Here is a 21,672-nt window from a genome sequence, read left to right as displayed (position 1 = left end):
ATGGTCGGACGTAACAAAGGCTATCACAATGGTCGGACGTCACCGATACTACAGATACCAAGGCTATCACAATGGCTGAATTCACCGTGACCACTGGGACCAAGGCTTCCACAATGGAAGAACATCACTGAGACCAATGAGACCAAGGCTATCACAATGGTTGGACATCACCGGGACCACTGGGACCAATTCTATCACAATGGTGGGACGTCACCGACACCATTGACACTAAGGCCATCACAATGGTCGGACGTCGCTAAGAACACAGAGACCAAGGCAATCACAATGGTAGAACGTCACCGAGATCACTGAGGCTAAGGTTATTACAATGGTAGAACGTCAACGAGATCACTGAGACTAAGGTTATTACAATGGTAGAACGTCACTGAGATCACTGAGGCTAAGGTTATTACAATGGTAGAACGTCACTGAGATCACTGAGGCTAAGGTTATTACAATGGTAGAACTCACTGAGATTACTGAGGCTAAGGTTATTACAATGGTAGAACGTCACTGAGATCACTCTGAGGCTAAGGTTATTACAATGGTAGAACGTCACTGAGATCACTGAGGCTAAGGTTATTATTACAATGGTAGAACTTCACTGAGATCACTGAGGCTAAGGTTATTACAATGGTAGAACGTCACTGAGATCACTGAGGCTAAGGTTATTACAATGGTAGAACGTCACTGAGATCTCTGAGGCTAAGGTTATTACAATGGTAGAACGTCACGGAGATCACAGAGGCTAAGGTTATTACAATGGTAGAACGTCACGGAGATCACAGAGGCTAAGGTTATTACAATGGTAGAACGTCACTGAGATCACTGAGACTAAGGCTATTACAATCGTAGAACGTCACTGAGATCACTGAGGCTAAGGTTATTACAATGGTAGAACGTCACTGAGATCACTGAGGCTAAGGTTATAACAATGGTAGAACGTCACCGAGATCACTGAGGCTAAGGTTATAACAATGGTAGAACGTCACCGAGATCACTGAGGCTAAGGTTATTACAATGGTAGAACGTCACCGAGATCACTGAGGCTAAGATTATTACAATGGTAGAACGTCACCGAGATCACTGAGGCTAAGGTTATTACAATGGTAGAACGTCACCGAGATCAAAGAGACTAAGGTTATTACAATGGTAGAACGTCACCGAGATCAAAGAGACTAAGGTTATTACAATGGTAGAACGTCACCGAGATCAAAGAGACTAAGGTTATTACAATGGTAGAACGTCACTGAGATCACCGAGGCTTAGGTTATTACAATGGTAGAACGTCACTGAGATCACCGAGGCTAAGGTTATTACAATGGTAGAACGTCACTGAGATCACCGAGGCTAAGGTTATTACAATGGTAGAACGTCACTGAGATCTCTGAGGCTAAGGTTATTACAATGGTAGAACGTCACTGAGATCTCTGAGGCTAAGGTTATTACAATGGTAGAACGTCACCGAGATCACTGAGGCTAAGGTTATTACAATGGTAGAACGTCACCGAGATCACTGAGGCTAAGGTTATTACAATGGTAGAACGTCACCGAGATCACTGAGGCTAAGGTTATTACAATGGCAGAACGTCACCGAGATCACTGAGGCTAAGGTTATTACAATGGTAGAACGTCACCGAGATCACTGAGGCTAAGGTTATTACAATGGTAGAACGTCACCGAGATCACTGAGGCTAAGGTTATTACAATGGTAGAACGTCACCGAGATCACTGAGGCTAAGGTTATAACAATGGTAGAACGTCACCGAGATCACTGAGGCTAAGGTTATTACAATGGTAGAACGTCACCGAGAACACTGAGACTAAAGCTATAACAATGATAGAACGTCACCGAGATCACTGAGGCTAAGGCTATAACAATGATAGAACGTCACCGAGATCACTGAGGCTAAGGCTATAACAATGGTAGAACGTCACCGAGATCACTGAGGCTAAGGCTATAACAATGGTAGAACGTCACCGAGATCACTGAGGCTAAGGTTATTACAATGGTAGAACGTCACCGAGATCACTGAGGCTAAGGTTATTACAATGGTAGAACGTCACCGAGAACACTGAGACTAAAGCTATAACAATGATAGAACGTCACCGAGATCACTGAGACTAAGGCTATAACAATGATAGAACGTCACCGAGATCACTGAGGCTAAGGCTATAACAATGGTAGAACGTCACCGAGATCACTGAGGCTAAGGCTATAACAATGGTAGAACGTCACCGAGATCACTGAGGCTAAGGTTATTACAATGGTAGAACGTCACCGAGATCACTGAGGCTAAGGTTATTACAATGGTAGAACGTCACCGAGATCACTGAGGCTAAGGTTATTACAATGGTAGAACGTCACCGAGATCACTGAGGCTAAGGTTATTACAATGGTAGAACGTCACTGAGATCACTGAGGCTAAGGTTATTACAATGGTAGAACGTCACTGAGATCACTGAGGCTAAGGTTATTACAATGGTAGAACGTCACCGAGATCACTGAGGCTAAGGTTATTACAATGGTAGAACGTCACTGAGATCACTGAGGCTAAGGTTATTACAATGGTAGAACGTCACTGAGATCACTGAGGCTAAGGTTATTACAATGGTAGAACGTCACCGAGATCACTGAGACTAAGGCTATAACAATGGTAGAACGTCACTGAGATCACTGAGGCTAAGGTTATTACAATGGTAGAACGTCACTGAGAACACAGAGAACAAGATTATCTCAATGATCGGACATAGAGTCATAATGCAATACATCAAGTAGTTGTTGAGAAATTAACCTATGTGTGCGTACTTGCAAAACCTTTACCATAATTTCTGAGTCATGTAATAAAGGCCAATTATTTTCATTATATGCAAACTAAAGTTATCCAACTTCATTAATTTAGTAGGTTAGATAGTTTGAAATACATATCTAAAGTTTCAATGCAATGTATGATGTTTTTACTGAGATAATGACTTAAAGGTGCTTACATGCAAAACCTTAACCAAGGTGACGCCAACGCCGACGCTTGGGTGAGTAGTATAGCTCTACTTATTATTCGAATAGTCAAGCTAAAAATGTAGTTTATCTTATTTTTCTCAAATATTCTTTTCTAAACGCTTCAACACTCGATAACAGACAATATAACACAGATTACACATCAAAAATCGTGTAATGGTTCGAGAAATTGGGGCTAGGCAAAAAGGCGACCTCAAAACAAAGACTTATCAATGTCATTTTTAGCTCGTCTATTCAAAGAATAAGGAGAGCTATACTACTCACACAAGCGTTGGCGTTGGCGTCACACTTTGGTTAACTTGGTCCTCTGTACCAAGGGACAAGGTCACCATTACAAAAAAGGTATCTCGCTGTATAACTCCCGTAACCTGCTTACATAGCATTGTGGCATTTAATTCTTATTTTCATTGATTTTGTTAACTATCAACTTAGTCTTTGCATCCTACATATTCAGCATCAAGAACAAAATGCCAGGATGATGATAAGGTGCGGATCCGAATGGAGACACTTAATGATTAGCCTACCCTTCACCGCCATCGAAAATAATAGTCATAGTATACATGCAGGGTGGCTGTTTTTCATTTGAAGTTAAAACAGCATAAAAACAGACGTTGTGCAGTCATTTATTACTACAAGAAAGTGAACATTTCGTGGTAAAATTTAGTTATACAATCGCCATTAACTTCTTTGGTTTCAAGAACAAGCCTCCCTTATCAAATTGGGAAAAAGCATGCTATCCATACCTGTGTGTGTAATTGTTAACACATGAGAATGCCATATCACTTATATGGAATTTTATTGAAAAGGGCAACAGTGTCATAATCTGACCATGATTGAAATTTAAAATAGGACAATGTTTTAACCTTCACTACACATTTTTATACTTAACCTAAACTTGGTAGGATATGGGCCAACACTTGTTAATTTTGCACTTATTTTAATTGAATAAGAAATGCATCTATTTGTACATCTTTCTGTCAACCCTATGTCTGGCTTTATTCCCTGTCTTGTCTGGATATAGCGAAAGCCTTGTTTGAAGTCGGGGGCTCCTGTATTCCCACCATTATCCGCCCTTCAATCCATTCCCTTGTCCTGATCCAACTTCCTTTCCCTTGTCCTGACCCACCTTCTTTTCCCTTGTCCTCAACCACCTTCCTTTCCCTTGTCCTGACCCACATTCCTTTTCCTTGTCAAGACCCACCTTCCTTTCCCTTGTCCTCACCTACCTTCTTTCCTCTTGTCCTCACCTACCTGCCTTCCCTTGTAAAGACCAACTTTCCTTTCCCTTGTCCTCACCTACCTTCTTTCCCCTTGTCCTCACCTACCTTCTTTCCCCTTGTCCTCACCCACCTGCCTTCCCTTGTAAAGACCAACTTTCCTTTCCCTTGTCCTCGCCCACCCTTCCTTTCCCTTGTCCTCACCCACCTTTCTTTACCTTGTCCTGACCCACCTTCCTTTCCCTTGATTAAGATTATAAGTATCTTTCATGGCCGAGAGAGTATGATAGGTTCATTCCGACCCGAGTGTAGGGTGTTTTGCGGAAACGAGGTTTACACTGCGCAAGGGTCGGAATGAACCTATCTTACACGAGCGGCTATGGTAGATGCTTTTTCTCCCACCTCAGTTAAACAAAATAAATGTATTTTTTTCGCAGGAACTCTTTTTCTTGAAAGGTGCATGGAAACTGTTTTATGGTAACATTTGAAGCGAGAAATAATTAATTAGTGTTCTAAATATTGCCATAAGACAAGGTTTCCATGATGCTACAGACGACAGTTTTCAACAAGGGAGGTAATTACTATGCGGCGACCATAAAAAAGGAGTTCCATACGGACAGTTTATGTTCGCCCGTGGGCAAGATAAGAATTTCTAGCATTGTTAAATTATGGGATCTACTTATCTGAGGTGGGAGAAAATATTGTCTCAATAAATGTAAAATAATATGTCAAATCCATTCGCTGTCTAACTAATCAGACAGGTATATTGAAGTTTTGCCATAGTACCTTGTCTAACATTTTCTTGAAATGAAGTCAACTTAATTTTGAAAAACTTTGACTTGTGCATTAAATACAAGAATGACAAAGACACTGACCAAGAAGCAGACTTAAAACATATACAGAAATCAATTTTGCTAGAATTTTATAGTGAGGTTAAATGATTTATAAATACATGTTTAATGTAGCTATATTTGGACACTATTAACTTTATTATACTTTGGTACAACATTCTTAGTTCATAGGTGATGTGACATTCTTATGTTATGATGTGACATTCTTATGTTATGATGTGAGATTCTTATGTTATGATGTGACATTCTTATGTTGTGATGTGTCATTTGAAAAAAACAATAGGAATTGTGGTGACCTTTGCGTCATCTTTAATTTTACTTGTACATGTTAAACATGTTGGTGTAAATATAGATGTTTGAACAAAAGGTTCAGTTTTAAGTAGATTTTTAATAATAATGACAATTTTCCTATGAGTACAAATCCTTTTGCTCTTTTTTTTAAATTCATTGAAAATGTGTTGTAATTAAATATACAAATGCGCCTTTAATGCAGTCATAAAATTGCGGCAACTAGTCCAGCAATCATTACAGTTAAAACAAATACGTGGGTGCAGTTTTCCACATCTTCTTCCTTACCTCAAAATTAGGGCGATGTTTCATCTTTTTTTTCTCTGGCCCAGCGTATCTTTGTGGATATCTTGGTACTTCTTCAAATTTTCCCAGAAAGTCGAAAAAATAAAAATGCCATAACTGCAATAAACATCGGAGGGAGTAGGGGTAAATGGAACACCAGAAACAAGATTTGCCAAGAATAGACAGTGATTTATTTGTCGGAATCTACACGTATGGACTGATTTATTTTCTATACACCCCAAGGAAGAGTTCGAACGACTGGAGCCCGCATATTGTTAAGTTTGGACAGGCCGCGCGTTTGGTAAAGTTCCGTCTTTTAAACATTTCAAACACTGTTTGGTGGCAATCGTAACAACTTACTAGTAGCTTCGGCAAGCTTCGAGATAGCCATATCTTGATACTAGCCGAGGAGTTCCGATTGTGTTTGGTGGGTGCTTTTTCTTTGAAATGTAAACAGACCAAGAGCCTTACAGAGGTCATCATGGCCGAAAACGTTCCAAAGTATCTGGATATCGGATGTCTTACCTCACCCCCTGTAGATGAAGACACAAAACAAAAGTTTGTATTAAATGGAACCTGGCCATCATGTCTTCAATTCCCATTTCCAACACGGTTATTCTTTTTCTTTAGCCTTAATAAATTGTATAATTGTGTGTTCAGTACAATAACTTACACACCAGTATATTTTTAAAGTGGAATTGCCCTGTCAGTAAGGAACAACAATGTAAACCAGTTTAGATACATTTACCACGTAAACCAGTTTAGATACATTTACCACGTAAACCAGTTTAGATACATTTACCACGTAAACCAGTTTAGATACATTTACCACGTAAACCAGTTTAGATACATTTACCACGTAAACCAGTTTAGATACATTTACCACGTAAACCAGTTTAGATACATTTACCACGTAAACCAGTTTAGATACATTTACCACGTAAACCAGTTATAAAGATTTACTACGTAAAGCAGTTACTGGATTCTTTTGTACTGGAAACAAATATGGCAGTGTTCATTTATTGCTTTAAATTATATAACACGCTTATGGTTCTACTGAAACAATAGCGTTGGGGATCAGTGCTAGCCTCGCATCCGTACATCGCGTACGATTCCCCGTCCGGGTGGAAAAAAATACATATTTTTTGTCCTGTCACAATTTTAATTTTTGAATACAATTACCTATTATTGTAGTTTTCTTTTCCAGAGCATTTGGAACAAATAGTCAGCTGCGAAAACTCAGCAGAAATATTCTTGAATGAGTTCATTGTGTAGGTAAATCCAATAGATTGATAACATATTCTTCAAACACTACACTTACTTTTTAAAGCTGAAATTTTCGTCCAACACTGTGGACATCATCAGAGCAACTGGCCTGACTATCGCTCACTCGCAGCTCTGACACTCGGGACTTCCCGCCGAATTTCCGTAATCCGGCGAAAAGTGGGTTGTAAATCCCAGAAAGGAAGGCCCCCTCGTCCCGGTTCATAACTGCCCCCTCAGATAGAGACAATAAATCTAAAGGGATGGTGGTTATTCCGTATGTGAAAGGGCTATCTGAAGCAGTGAGCCGGGTGTTTAATAAACATCGAGTCGCCACGGCCATGCGCCCACATCAGACACTACGCAACATCTTAGTGCACCCCAAGGACAAACAGGAAACAACAGAGAAAGCAGAAGTAATTTACAAAATACCTTGTAAAAATTGTGATAAAGTCTACGTGGGAGAATCGGGGCGAAAATTTGGAATAAGACTGAATGAACACAAAAAAGATTGTGAAACAAACTCAAATAAGGCATTTACTAGATCAACTAGAAAACAATCAGAATCGACAATAGAAAAAAGTGCAATCACAGATCACCAGAACATAAATAATCATGAAATAGACTGGGAGGGGGCACGCGTAATAGAGAGAGAATCAGACTGGAGAGTGCGAAAAACGAAGGAGGCTATCTGAATCAAAACTGAGGGGGCAGTTATGAACCGGGACGAGGGGGCCTTCCTTTCTGGGATTTACAACCCACTTTTCGCCGGATTACGGAAATTCGGCGGGAAGTCCCGAGTGTCAGAGCTGCGAGTGAGCGATAGTCAGGCCAGTTGCTCTGATGATGTCCACAGTGTTGGACGAAAATTTCAGCTTTAAAAAGTAAGTGTAGTGTTTGAAGAATATGTTATCAATCTATCAGCAGAAATAGTTAATGGAAACACCATGGTTGAGGTACTCCATGACAAAGGATGCAGTCTTTTGTGTAAACTGCTGTTTGTTCGGAGGCATAGACGGCCGAGAGAAAACTGTTACAGCCGGCACATGTGATTGGAAGAATTTTTCCATGCTAATTAAACCTCATGCAGTTAAAAAAATCCCATCTTGATGCGTCTGTTCGTGCCGAAGGCTATATGGATACTTTACCCGGAAAATGTGAATCGATAAACAAAACGGTATCCACCAGTGCGAAAGAATCGGTAAACAAAAATCGACACATATTGTCCATAATTATCGAAGTAATTGTGCTTTGCGCAAAGCAAAATATACTATTACGCGGACACACCGAAAACAACAATAATTTCATGGCTATACTGAGAACCTTTGCACAAAATGACCAAATCCTAGCAAATCATCTAGACAACGCACACTATAACAGAAAATACACTTCACCAGAAATCCAAAATGAATTAATTGGCATTTGCGCAAGTCAAACAACTTTTGGTAAACTGTCGGTCGTGTTCGTGCCCCAATTATGTCATCAGACAAGTAACAGACAAATCGATAAAAGAACAATTGTCTTTTTGCGTGCGTTTCGTCGATGGGAGTTGCGTAGTCCGAGAAGAATTTCTTGGATTCGTCGAGTGTATATCGATCAAGGGAGTCGCACTGTGTGCAAACATTGTATTGTTCTTGCAAGAAGCAAATCTCGATCTACTTAAGAATAGAGCTCAGTGCTATGACGGTGTGTCAAACATGTCTGGGAAATTTAAGGGACTTCAAGCTCTTATCCGTGAACGTTCACCACATGCAAATTACAATGTACGTGCACTGCAAATCGCATTGTTTGAATCTGTCTTTGGTCCATTGTTCGAACATTCCTTGCGTTAGAACTCATTCGGAACTCCTCGACCATTTTTATCGAAAACAACCTCGGATGTATGCCGGTACATCAGTTAAAGTAGTTCGTATTTTTTTAATGAAATCATTTTAGAAATGTAGTGTTTTAAAATTGTATTTATTGATCTAAGTTTAAACTGATTGCCAGTGAAGTATATTAATGCAAACATAATTAAGATTTCCAAGAGTTAAGTCATAACGTTTAACTGCTAAATAAAATCATTACGCGATCTACTTGCAGCGGACTTAAACGTACCTCTTTTTTAGTATGTAAACCGTCCAAATACATCCGAGGTTGTTTTTGAAAAAAATAACCGAGGAGCTCCGAATGCGTTAGAACTATGATGTCGACTGTTCAGGACATAAGCTTCATGTTTGATTATTCTGCTAAACGTTTGTTCGCATTCCAGAACGAGCTGTCACACGATGTTGATACCCAAAAGGAAATGAACCAGCGCACTAAGCTCCGTACTCTGTGAAACACGTTGGTCCAGTCGGGCAGACGTTCTTGAAACTTTCAAGAATGCATTCCCTGTAGTGGTTCACACATTGGAGATATTACAGGCGGATGGCGACGAAAAGGCAGGGCAATATCTGGCCGCTATATTGCGTTTCGAATTAATAATTGCGCTCCTTGTGGCGGAACACATTCTAAGTAGCATCTTTCCTCTGACAAATCTCCTACAAAAGCAGGACAACGACTTGTTGCATGCTGTGAGTGAAACGCGCGTAGTTATTAAGCTGTGCAACGATGAAAGGGCTGATCAGTATGTTTGGGATGCTCTTTACGTCAAGGCCGTAGATGTTAGCGCCGATATTGACATTCAAACATCAATGCCGAGACGAGCTGGTCGACAGCAGAACAGAGCTAACCCTGATGTCCAAACGGTGTCTGAATACTACAGGGTCACTTTGTATAATGTTTTCCTGGACCATTTAGTTCAGGAAATGGAAACTCGCATTCTGGGTAATGAAGATCGGTATTGCGCGCAACCTGACCTGCAGGATAATATGCTGCCGACAATATATGCCACCTTTGCCCCCGACATTCCCCAAACATACGAGACATTCAAGTCGGAAATTGCTAGATGGAGAGTTAGATGGAGTATGACAGACATTAATGCTTTAAGACTCCAAGACACCCTACAGCAAACGTGCAAGGACTTGTATATTTGTATTTGTACCATCACCGGAGTTCTTTTGACCATATGTCACCCAAGCCCAACTATATGTGTTTTCGACTTGCTCCTTTCACTCGGTTTCAAGCAATAAACTCTCACATGCGTTGCCGCCAAAAGTGTTTATTTGTTAGTTACAGAAATGCTTAATGGATTTCCTTAAAGTGACACCCTCATTCAAAATAGGTATATACACATGTAAAACAAACATAAATTTGGAGTGATAAACCTTTAACTACTTAACAAATAATGCATTTATGGAAAATATTAATTACTGATAACAAGTTTGTTTACCGTGTGTTTAATAGCTGAAAACGCACAAAAAAAAATGATTGGTGAGTGCTAAAATATTTACTGTGATCTTCAATTAAGTCATAATGTAGAAATATCGTGTATTATGCTTCTTTCTTTCAAATTAAACTTGGTATTCTTCAATTGTACCATTGTTTTCGACATTGTTTCATCATTTTGAGTAAAAACAATTGTTTTAATTGTGGTTAATCTTACTTGGGAGAATAATAGTGCATCTTTAATAGTTGGTTTAGTTGAAAGTACCTCAAGGTCAACATACAGCTTCAAAAGTTATACCACAAGGTCATCACATACTTAAAGAGGTAGTACCTGAAGGTCATTACACAATTTAAGAGGTAGTACCTCAAGGTCACAAAGCATCAGAGGGAGTACCATCAGGTCAACATAAATTGTCAATAGTGCTTGAAGATCAACATAGAGCTCCAGAGATGGTACCTCGATTTCAACATACATATTCAGAGGTAGCGCCACAAGGTCAACATACAGTCAGCAAACAAACAGTACCTCAACGTCAACATTCGCTTTCAGAGGAAGCACTTAAATGTCAACTTAAAGCTTCATAGTTTTAACTACAAGCTTATAGCTAGTATCACCAGGTCAACAGTGTAAATAGTTCTAGAAGATCAACATACTGGTTAAGGGAAATTACCTCAATGTCAACTAACAGTATAACCAAATGGTCAGAGGTAGTACCTTAAGGTCAACATACACCTTTAGATGTAGTACTACAGGTTCAGAGGCACTGCCTCAATGTCAACATGCAGCTGCAGAAGAAGTGCCACAAGTTAAACCTACAGCTTCATAGGTAGTACATCAATGCCATCATACTTCAAGGGTAATACCACAAGTTTAACATACAGATACAGATGTAACAAGTTAAGGTCAACACCTTCAGTGATATTACCTCAATATCAACGTACAGCATAAGAGGTAGTACCACATTATCAACATACATATTTAAAGGTAGTACCTGAAAGTAAACGTAAAGCTTAAGAATTAGTACCTAAAAGTCAACATTCACCTTCAAAGGTTGTGCCTAAATATCAGCGAACATCTTCAGAGGTAATTCCACAAGGTCAATAAACAGCTTTAGAGGTAGAACCACAATGCCGTAGTACCACAATGTCGTCATACATCTTCAGATGTAGAACCACAATGTCGTCATACATATTCAGGGGTAGTACCACACTGTCAATATACAGCTTAAGAGGTAGCACCACAAGGTCATACAGCTTGAGAGGTAATACCACAATGTCATACAGCTTCAGAGGTAGTACCACAATGACATCATTACGCTTCAGAGGTAGTACCACAATGTCATCATACATCTTCAGAGATAGTACCACAAGGTCCATATACAACTTAAGACTATTTTACCTTAAAATAATAAAGATTGCAAAATCAGTCATTTAACGTAGGATTCGAGTTGAGACAAAGAACAAAACTACCCGCAATTACTTATATAAATATGTAACACATATTCTGCCATCTATTTGACATACTGTTAATCAGTAAACAATAGCCATTCAAAGGATACCAATATTGTATTGGGTCTCCCGGTATCAAAATGGCCCAACAAAATGACAGTCTTTATTTCATGGAAACAGGGGTATTTAAGAAAGCCTACACCCAAATCAGGCGCATACGCGTAGCTGTCTATACGCAAGAACGCGGCTGAATCCACATGGTTCTGACAAAAAATCAGCCAAAGTTGCAGTATGCGTACTTGACTACATGATCCTAAAACTTTCCATTTTTCAGTACTAAATAAAGCACCTCAGTACGCCCAGAATGCACCAGACTGCACCATGGTTTTCAAAAACTACCGAAGGGGCATGCCCCGAACCCCCTTGCACAATTATAAATCCACACGAATAGAGGGCTAGCTACGCCCCTGTTAACATATACAGTACACACATCTTAAAAAATCAAGATCAATGCCATTTGTGGAAAGGCGACCAGTCCTTTACATTGTGTCTATATTTGTACAATATTTTAACTTGAACAAACATTTTTGCATCTTTCAAACAAAAAAAAGTACTGTCTTCAATATTTCAAGGAGCAACATAAGGTTCTACGTTTTGAGGTTTAATATCCCTCTGAGCACGGAACCGCTTGTGCAAACAAGAGGCCCAAGAGGGTCTATGCTCTACTGGCATGGCTCTTGTGGTCATTTTCAATATAGAGCATGTACGTATGAGTAATAGGCAACAAATATATAGTTCACTTTTTGTGTTTGGGTTAGCTAAAAAAACGCTGCATGTTCAACATCTGAGGACAGAAAGTGTTGTAAGCAGATTAGTTGCATAAACTATTTTTATATGTGCCAAGTAAAGGTAATCTGAGGGTAAAAATAGTTGCTTTCAAAACTGTACTCATGGTCAAAATTTCATTTCTGTAGCTTTAAAAATAAAAAAGTTGGTCAAAAGGTCAAAGCCAATAACATCCGAGAACAACATTGATGCTCGTTTGCTAAACTGTGCACATGGTCAATATTTCATTGCTGTAGCTGTACAAATTGAAAAGTAAGTAAAAAAGGTGGGGCCAGCTTTTGCCCAAGGGGCATAATTTCAAATGTTTTGCTAGACGGTCATCATATGATGCTCCACAACCGTGAATATCAAAGGTATGGGCCTTGTGGTTTGAAACAAGAAGACAGGTTTTTAACATTACCCAATTTAAGTATACCAAACATGTGAACCCTGGGCGTGTACAGTAATGACCCCAGGGGCATAATTTGAACAAACATTTACAAGCAATTGTGACTTTACATCTAAACTTGGCTAAAAAAAGACTTCGCTTATGTAGACTTGGCTAAAAATAGACTTAGATAAAAATAGCATTTTTTATACTTTCAAGAACCATAATCTAGGCATGCATGGGCGGATCTGGCTGGTTTTCATAAAGAACCGAGCTCTAATGGATATCTAAAAACTGTACAAGTTTCATCGAGATACAATCAAAACTGAAGTCTGCATCATGTTCGCAAGCAATTGTTTACAGACGCACATACTTTTTTATACTTTCAAGGCCAATAATCTAGGCATGCGTGGGCGGATCTGGTTGGTTTTCGAAAGGAGTCAAGCTCTAATGTATATCTTAATACTGTAGATTCATCGAGATCTATACAATCAAAACTGAAGACTGTATCGTGTTCACAAGAAATTGTGCACAGACGCACATAAGTACGTTCTACGTACACATTACCATCGCATAACAACGGAGATTACAAAGTATGCCTACAGTAGCGTTAGTTTACATATTTGACATGTTTAAGGGATCAAAGAAGTGTCAAAAAAACAATAACCATTGAAAATTGGCGTTCATGAATATACATATATGTTTGGTATATATAACGTTGGTTTATAAATAACTGTTGCAGATTCTAGAAACAGACTATACTTTATATCCTTATCTTCTTGCATGCTGAGTATTCCTGGTCAGTCTGTTGATGCGTAGTGTAGTTCATGATAAATAGTTGGAGCGCACTTGTGTTTCTTATTTATTATTTCACATTAGTGAACAATGAACATTACTGAATTTGTGAACATTGAACACACGCAACACAAGGAAAACAAAACAATAACCATGTTTTATATAACGTAGTTCTAACCCAGTGTTAGCATAATCTGTAATCGATACGATCACGTGACTTTTTCTATATAAAGAAAGGTCACCCCGTGTGCGAACATAACTGATCATTTGTCGTGCTGCGTCAGTGAACGTACAGGCAAATATCAACGGAAGTTCTCAACTTTTTACTGTTTAAAGACGTATTATCTAACGTTCTAAACCTTCAATAATACAATGGCTCTGTCAAGACCTCGCCAGAACTTCCACCAAGAGAGTGAAGCCGGAATAAACAGGCAAATCAACATGGAACTCTATGCAAGTTACGTGTACCAGTCTATGGTAAGTGCATAGCAATGTTGTGTTGTATTTTCTGTTGCGTAATAACTAATTTATGCAACATTTTACGCTGTAAACACCATAACTTGAATCAAGGTCAAATTAATAAGGAGTACTCATTAATTATTAAAAACATTCCAGTACACCACTAATTGCAGAAGGTATACAGTATATGGCCATTGGCATTGGATCTGTCCGGATCACTTGGCAGTCGGATGACTGAATGAGTCATTGAAGTACATGTATTTAACATTGAGATCCTCTGATCTGTCCCTATTCAGTGTTTTTAAAGGATATTGGCACTACCCATAAGGGCATAATGTTTCAAAGACATTTTCCATTATATGCACTTTTTGTGTTTCAATGATATAATTAATAAAGACACATGCATTGACTTTTTTGTACTTAAACATATATCGACATTCATATGCAAAAGCCAACCAGTACATACCACTAACAGTACTGTATGGTCAGTGACGTTATTTCATTGTGAAATAAAAACAATGTCTTGCAATAAATGTACCATGAATTGTTATGTCGCCCCTCTCTTGTCGCGGTCTATTGGCAATATGCCAATTATGTTTTGCTGATATATTGGCCCAATGCCCTTTCCTTATACAGGCCTTACAGTACAGTATACCGTTTGTTTCGATTATGTTTTCCTTGTGCTTTATGTTTGGCTATTCGTTCTTTGCTGTTTGTTTCCCTGATACAGGCTCTATGACATTTGTGTCATTGAAATTGGCTCTATGCTATACATTTGGCTGACCCGGCACCCTATGCTGTTTGTTTGGTGCCGGGTCAAAAAGGACTAATACCAAAAAGGCTCACTTTCACATTCAAAGATAACATACTGGTATATAGTGCTGTAGTGGGTTTGACTTTGTATGATCAGCGGTGTTTGCCTTGAACAATTGGGGCAATAATCACAATGCAACCAGAACATTACAGTATAGCCTGATTGTTCAGAACTTACAACGTAAACATTCAGTAAAGTTACCAACTTTATTAAATTCATCATAGTTAATTTTCAAATTTTTACTGCTCTGGAAGTTTAAAGCTGCACTCTCACAGATTGAACGTTTTGACAACTTTTTTATTTTTAGCTCGACTATTCGAAGAATAAGGAGAGCTATACTACTCACCCAAGCGTCAGCGCCACCCCTTGGTTAAGGTTTTGCGTGCAAGCACACATAGGTTAATATATCAGCAACTACTTGATGTATTGCACTGAGACTTTATACAATGGTACTCAACCATCCAACCTACTTAATTAACCAAGTTTGATAACTCTACTTTGCATTTAATGCCAATAATAGGGCTGGTTACGGTTTTGCGTGCAAGCACACATAGGTTAATATTTCAACAACTACTTGAGGTCTTGCATTGAGACTTGATACAATGGTACTCAACCATCCAACCTACTTAATTAACCAAGTTAGATAACTCTACTTTGCATTTAATGCAAATAATTGCCCATTATTATTCGACTCAGAAATTCTGGTTAAGGTTTTGTCAGCAATCTTATATCATTGGTTTGCAGATATTTACGCAAAAAAATGTTCTTTCCAAGAATAAAAATGTTGCAAAAATGGTAAATTTGTGAGAGTGCAGCTTTAATGGAAACTCTTATGATCCGCAGTAATTGTAACAAATTGAGACAACAGTTTTAGCTTTAGTTGTTTTATTCTAAATATAATATGTTCCCTTACAATATTGTTTGTAGATTTCTTCATATAAATTACATTATTTATTCAGAAAGCGACTATCTTTTAGTGTTTACAAGTTACTATTACAGAACATGAGACCACAGACTCTAATTATTGTCTTACATTTAGTATTGTATACATGTGTAAAATAAACATAAAGATAGATAACAATTTCTTTTTGATAATCAGTCAGTATCAAGTACAACAAGCAGTTGAACATTCTATATGTTTTACAAGAACAGTTTCTGTTTTACAGGAACAGTTTCTTTCAGAAAACTGAGAAAACTAAATTCTAAATGGTTAGAAGTAAATGGTTACATGTTTAAACAATCACTTGTAAACCACAAACATGAGAAGTTGAGAACCAATCCTTTAGCAGTTAAATTACAAAGAAAATTTGTAATAAGGTACTGTAGTGACTTATTGACTTGATAAGAATACGAGTGCATAACTTTACATAGTAAGACCTTAACATTTCAACATAAACTAGCATTAACCAGAAATAAGTAAATTAGTCGATAGTGGTTACATCCCTTGTTTCTATAATTGATTGTTCAAATTTCACTATCGATTGTCGCCGCCGTAGGCCTTTCCTGTCAATTGTCGATTATAATCAATCATCGGCACAACACTAACTATGTCGTTAATCAAGTTGTTAACTTAAACCACTTTAATATATAGGTTCATGGAAACAAAATGTGTCAATAACAGTTATTAGAATCAAGTGTTTCTGGTATTGGGTCTTTCTGATACTGTGCCTTTTTCGCCCTTCATTTGTTTTTGTTTTTATTTAGGCCCTATGTGATGGTTTTTCAATATAGACTGCCTTATACCTTTGCCCAATATGTCAACTGGTTTAAGTGCATACCTAAAACTGATCAAGCAATTTCATTATATTGAAAGGATAACAAATTTGCCATTTTTTCCAGGCTTACTACTTTGATCGAGATGATGTGGCGCTGAAGGGTTTCAGTAACTTCTTCAAGAAGTCATCTGATGAAGAGCGTGAACATGCAGAAAAGTTCATGAAATATCAGAACCAGCGTGGAGGCCGTATTGTGCTTCAGCCCATTCAGGTTAGTGCTGTTGCTCTATATAAATTTATCGAAATGGTGATTTTTGACGACAAGCGCTTCAAATTACATTCATTTATACAAATTAATATAAGTTTACATGGATTTTACTTCAAAAATGGTTAAAAACCTGTCTGTGTAAAAAATCACTACAGCAATGTATGCATGTTATGATGTACACCAAAAATGTTTTAATAGGGAAAGGAGTTGGTGTCCACTTATCATTTTCATTGTATTATATTAAAATATAGTGATTAAATTTACATATGATAAAAGAGTTCCTTTACCCTAACTTGTGTGAACTTAAGATGTCAAAGTTTCTCCATAAACATTATTACTAAGTGTGTCACTATTTGTTCAAATATCTTATCAGCTGGACTCCTAAAACATGCATACTGTTTCTTTAAAGAGCTTAAGGTAGCTTTAACGGATGGCCGTTGAATCTTGGAAGATAAAATACAATCTCCCTTTCATCGTAGAAAAGTGTCATTTTTAACAAGATTATTTGTATCGAAGAGATAAAATAATCACCAATACAGCCTTAAGTAAGGAACTATGACGACAGTTTATGAAGAATGAATGAGTAATCTATTTTATTTTATTTTTTGCTAAACCAGAAACCAGACAGAGATGAGTGGGGTAGTGGTCTAGAAGCAATGGAGTCAGCCCTCGCACTGGAGAAAACAGTGAACCAGTCTCTCCTTGACCTTCACAAGGTTGCCGGCGACCATGGGGATGCTCAGGTACATAATGTGCCGGGTTTAACAGCTTTGTGGAAACTTTTAAGTGAGGATGTAAACACAAGAGATTAGCTGAAATTTGAAAATTAAACTTTTGTAAGAAATACTTCAGATCACAAATTTGTCCATGAAACTTCCGAAGTACGGTAGTAACAATAATAACCTGCATAATTGGCCAATTGTTGTAAACAGAGTACTTTAATTACTCTTAATCATTTTCGGACTTGCTGAGAGGCCCTGTTATAATAAGTGTATAAGAAATAAAGCAAACTTGATGACAACCTAATATACAATTCAAAATGTGTAAATTACTTCTTTGAAGCATTTGTGAATTCAAAAGAAATCATTGAATGAATGTTTTTTAAGAGATCTGACTAGATGCGTTGTTTGCTGGTACAGAGTTACAATGTATTTAAGATTTGTTCTGTACAAAATTCAGCTAAAGCCAGCTAAGTAAATGATAGCAAAAATTAAAACACTTCTAGACAATCCCCTTACATTTTTGTGAACAAATTCTGGAAACTGGTTTACAATTAAATAACCTCAAGTTCCCTTGCATTTCAGATGACTGACTTCCTGGAGGGCAACTACCTTGAGGAGCAAGTTGAGGCCATTAAGGAAATCTCAGATCGCATCACGAATCTCAAGCGTGTCGGCTCCGGCCTGGGAGAATGGCAGTATGACAAAGAACTGCAGTAACCATGTCAACAGCATCCACAGCAAGCACTGTGTTAACATTGGACTTTCTTTTTTGTTCTTTTCTGCTAGCTTTAAAGTTATACTGATAGTTTCAAAGATGCAAGTTTTAACATGTTGAGACTTAAAAATGGCTTTAATTTCTGTTGAATCCTACTAAATAAGTAATAAAAAGGCTTTAAAACAAAATCTGTGTTCTGCTTGTCCTCATTAAGTCCGTCTTTATGTTGGAGACAGCTAAAGGAAGATAAAAGGCAAGACGGAAACTGCTTGATTGTGAATAAAACAATAATAAATGAGAAATGCATCATGTATAAATTGCATTATGCAAGAGATGGGATAAAGTATTGTCCACATGCATTATTGAATGATTTTAAAACTCGAGTACAAATTTACCAAATTGTGAATGAGTTCAGCCTGGACACAACAGTGAGGCTGCCTTAACATCATTCAGATAGTGGACACATTTAAATGATAATTATATGTCACTGACTTGAATCTGGTTTGTGTATTTATAACACTGGAAAAGAAAGGCCATAAAGGAGGGAACACAAACACAGACATGAATATTTGCAAATTATGGAACTAGATACTTCCTTTTGTTAAAATAATTATATTGGGCAGATTAAAACACTAAAATTGGCACAAAAACATGAGGACAAAGAGATATATAGTTACGTGATCGAAGAATAATAGGATATAATCTTCCTCGATATTCAATTTTCATGGCTGGGATATATACATTTGGAGTGATGACAAAGTTTTGATAGAGAAGTAAGAGAGCAATTAACCCAAGTTTGTTAGTCCATATAAGGTTCATAAAAAAAGACATATATCAAAACAATTTAACATATTTAAAGCTGGGATTAGTTTCACCAGAATTATTAATGAACACTTTAAAGCTGCACTCTCACAGATTTACCGTGTTTACAACTTTTTTATTTTTTGTCTTGGAATGAGCAAATTTTTGCGTAAATATCTGCAAACCAATGATAAAAGACTGTTGACAGAAGATCAGATCGCAGATTTTCATATTTCCTTTCCAAATTTAAGGTTTTATGGCTTAAACCGTTACTAAGGGTTTAGGACAAATGCATAAAACATCATTTTTTGAACTTCAATATAAAAATCTGCGATTAATTTTTTTGTCAGCAGTCTTATATAACTGGTTTACATGCATTTTTGCAAAAATTGAATCACTCCAAGACAACAAATAAAAAAGTTGTCAAAACGTTCAATCTGTGAGAGTGCAGCTTTAAAAGAAAAAAGTGAAAATGTTGAAAACATTACAAATAAGGAAATAAAAATGTAGCAAAAGAAGCTGATGATATTTGTCCCTATTGTCTTAGTTCACCTAGTGTTAAAACAAATCCACTGGCTTGGCTTGGGAATGGAAGACCTCAGATTCCTGACAATAATTTAATTTCATACGAAAAAGGCTGTACCAATGTCCAAGAGAACTGAGTCATTCTTGACAGACGAAACTTAGAAGCCATACTAGAAAAGAAAGACTTATGCATGAAGCATGTAAGAACTGACAGTAGAAAAATTATGATGGAGTGTTTACTCCAACAACTGGGTGGATTAATATTTAATACCTCATTACCTGTATACCCAAGCCACAAGAAAATTACTTAAATGGTGACACTACCATACAGCTTTACCAACATTACTATAATATGAACATAAAACTTTCAAACGTTACATTGGTCAGGAAATTTTGTGTCACCTGACTATGCAACATAGAGGGGTTACTTTTGTCGGCAGCAGCGGTGGCAGCCATCTCGTCCCGTTTTTACTTGCTGGGGCATATCTCGTAAACAATTAGTGGTATCAACTTGAAATTTCATAAGTAGATAGATCTCATTGAGGGCAAGTGCAGAGCACAAGAACTGTAACTCTTGCTTCCATATTTTCAGAGTTATTGCCCTTTGTTAATTTCATGCTTAAGTTTTGTCCGGGGCATATCTTGTAGAAAATAAGAGTTTTCAACTTGAAACTTCATATGTAGATAGATCTCATGGAAGGTAAGTGCAGTGCACAATAACAGTAACTCTTGCTTTCTTAGTTTTAGAGTAATTGCCCTTTGTTAATTTTCATGCTTAAAGTTTTGTCCGGGGCATATCTTAAAGAAAATAAGAGGTATCAACTTGAAACTTCGTAGCTAGAAAGATCTCATTGAGGGCAAGTGCAGTGCACAAGAACTGTTACTCTTGGTTCCATATTTTTAGAGTTATTGGCCTTTGTTAATTTTTCATGCTTAAAGTTTCGTCCGCGGCATATCTTTAAGAATATAAGATATTAAACTTGAAACTTTGTAGATAGATCTCATTGAGGGCAAGTGCAGTGCACAAGAATCGAACTCTTGCATCTAAATGTTTAGAGTTATTGCCCTTAGTTAATTTTCAAGCTTAATTTTTGTCAGGGGCATATATCGTAAACTATAAGAGGTATCAACCTGAAACTTAATAGGTAGATAGATCTCCTTGAGGGCAAGTGCAGTGCACAAGAACTGTAACTCTTGCTTCCATATTTTTACAGTTATTGCCCTTTGTTAATTTTTCGTCTGGCTTAACATTGTAACCTTCAGTTCAAATGCCACCTACACTTGAAAGTTAAATGGCAACATTATTGTCTATAAATGAATGAAATGCCAATCTAACAGCTCTAATGTCGACAGTAAATAATTCATCAGGCAACACATCTGACTCGCGGAGTTCTAGTTATTCTGACATTTACTGGATGTACCATGTGTATTTATTTATTATCAAAGTTTCATGTCTTAACTATTGTTAGGGGACACTTTTTTCAAATTAAGAAATACCTATGTGAACATGCATAAAATTATACAAAAGCTTGCCCCAGCTGCACCTGGAGATTTATGTAGTCCTATTGCCCCCATAAGAGTTATGGCCTTCAAAATGCTTCAATGAAAATTGCTGTCCTCGCCAAAACTTGATTACCAATTGTCTGATCCTTTAGTTACCAAACTTGGACAATAAGTGTCTAACGGAATATCTAAGTTCGGTTTAAAAACCAGTGATGTCAACCTAGTCAATTCAGAGTTATATCCCTCAACTTCCTACAATAACACAGACTTTGTTGTCTATGCTGTATTTTAATGACCTTTTGTCCAATCATCACCAAACTAGAATATTATGTGTATAAGTAGGATATCTCTGCAAAGTTTGATAACCAGCTATGTCGCACCACTCACTTCAGAGTTATAACCCTGGATTTGCTGAGATAACCCAAAATTTGTTTTTAGCCAGCTATGAATTGTAACTGGAGGAG

At 37.5% G+C, this 21,672-nt stretch overlaps 1 protein-coding gene across 1 annotated transcript; it reads left to right on the top strand.

Moving 5' to 3' along the window:
* The first annotated feature begins 13,929 nt into the window (after window positions 1-13,929).
* Window positions 13,930-18,567, top strand: LOC128217745 (soma ferritin-like). The gene is made up of 4 exons (XM_052925102.1): window positions 13,930-14,163; window positions 16,799-16,945; window positions 17,560-17,685; window positions 18,247-18,567. The coding sequence occupies exons 1-4, from the start codon at window positions 14,059-14,061 to the stop codon at window positions 18,379-18,381; spliced, it is 513 nt and encodes a 170-aa protein (XP_052781062.1). The 5' UTR covers window positions 13,930-14,058; the 3' UTR covers window positions 18,382-18,567.
* Window positions 18,568-21,672: the final 3,105 nt, after the last annotated feature.

Source organism: Mya arenaria, chromosome 14, assembly GCF_026914265.1.
Source record: "Mya arenaria isolate MELC-2E11 chromosome 14, ASM2691426v1".
Taxonomy (NCBI): domain Eukaryota; kingdom Metazoa; phylum Mollusca; class Bivalvia; order Myida; family Myidae; genus Mya; species Mya arenaria.
Note: the sequence above shows the minus strand (reverse complement) of the source record. Positions and strands in the feature narration are given on the sequence as shown.

Coding starts and splice junctions, on each gene's coding strand:
- LOC128217745 (XM_052925102.1), top strand. CDS start 14,059: ATGGCTCTGTCAAGACCTCGCCAGAACTTCCACCAAGAGAGTGAAGCC. Junction 14,164..16,798: donor GTTACGTGTACCAGTCTATG/GTAAGTGCATAG, acceptor CATTTTTTCCAG/GCTTACTACTTTGATCGAGA. Junction 17,686..18,246: donor GCGACCATGGGGATGCTCAG/GTACATAATGTG, acceptor CTTGCATTTCAG/ATGACTGACTTCCTGGAGGG.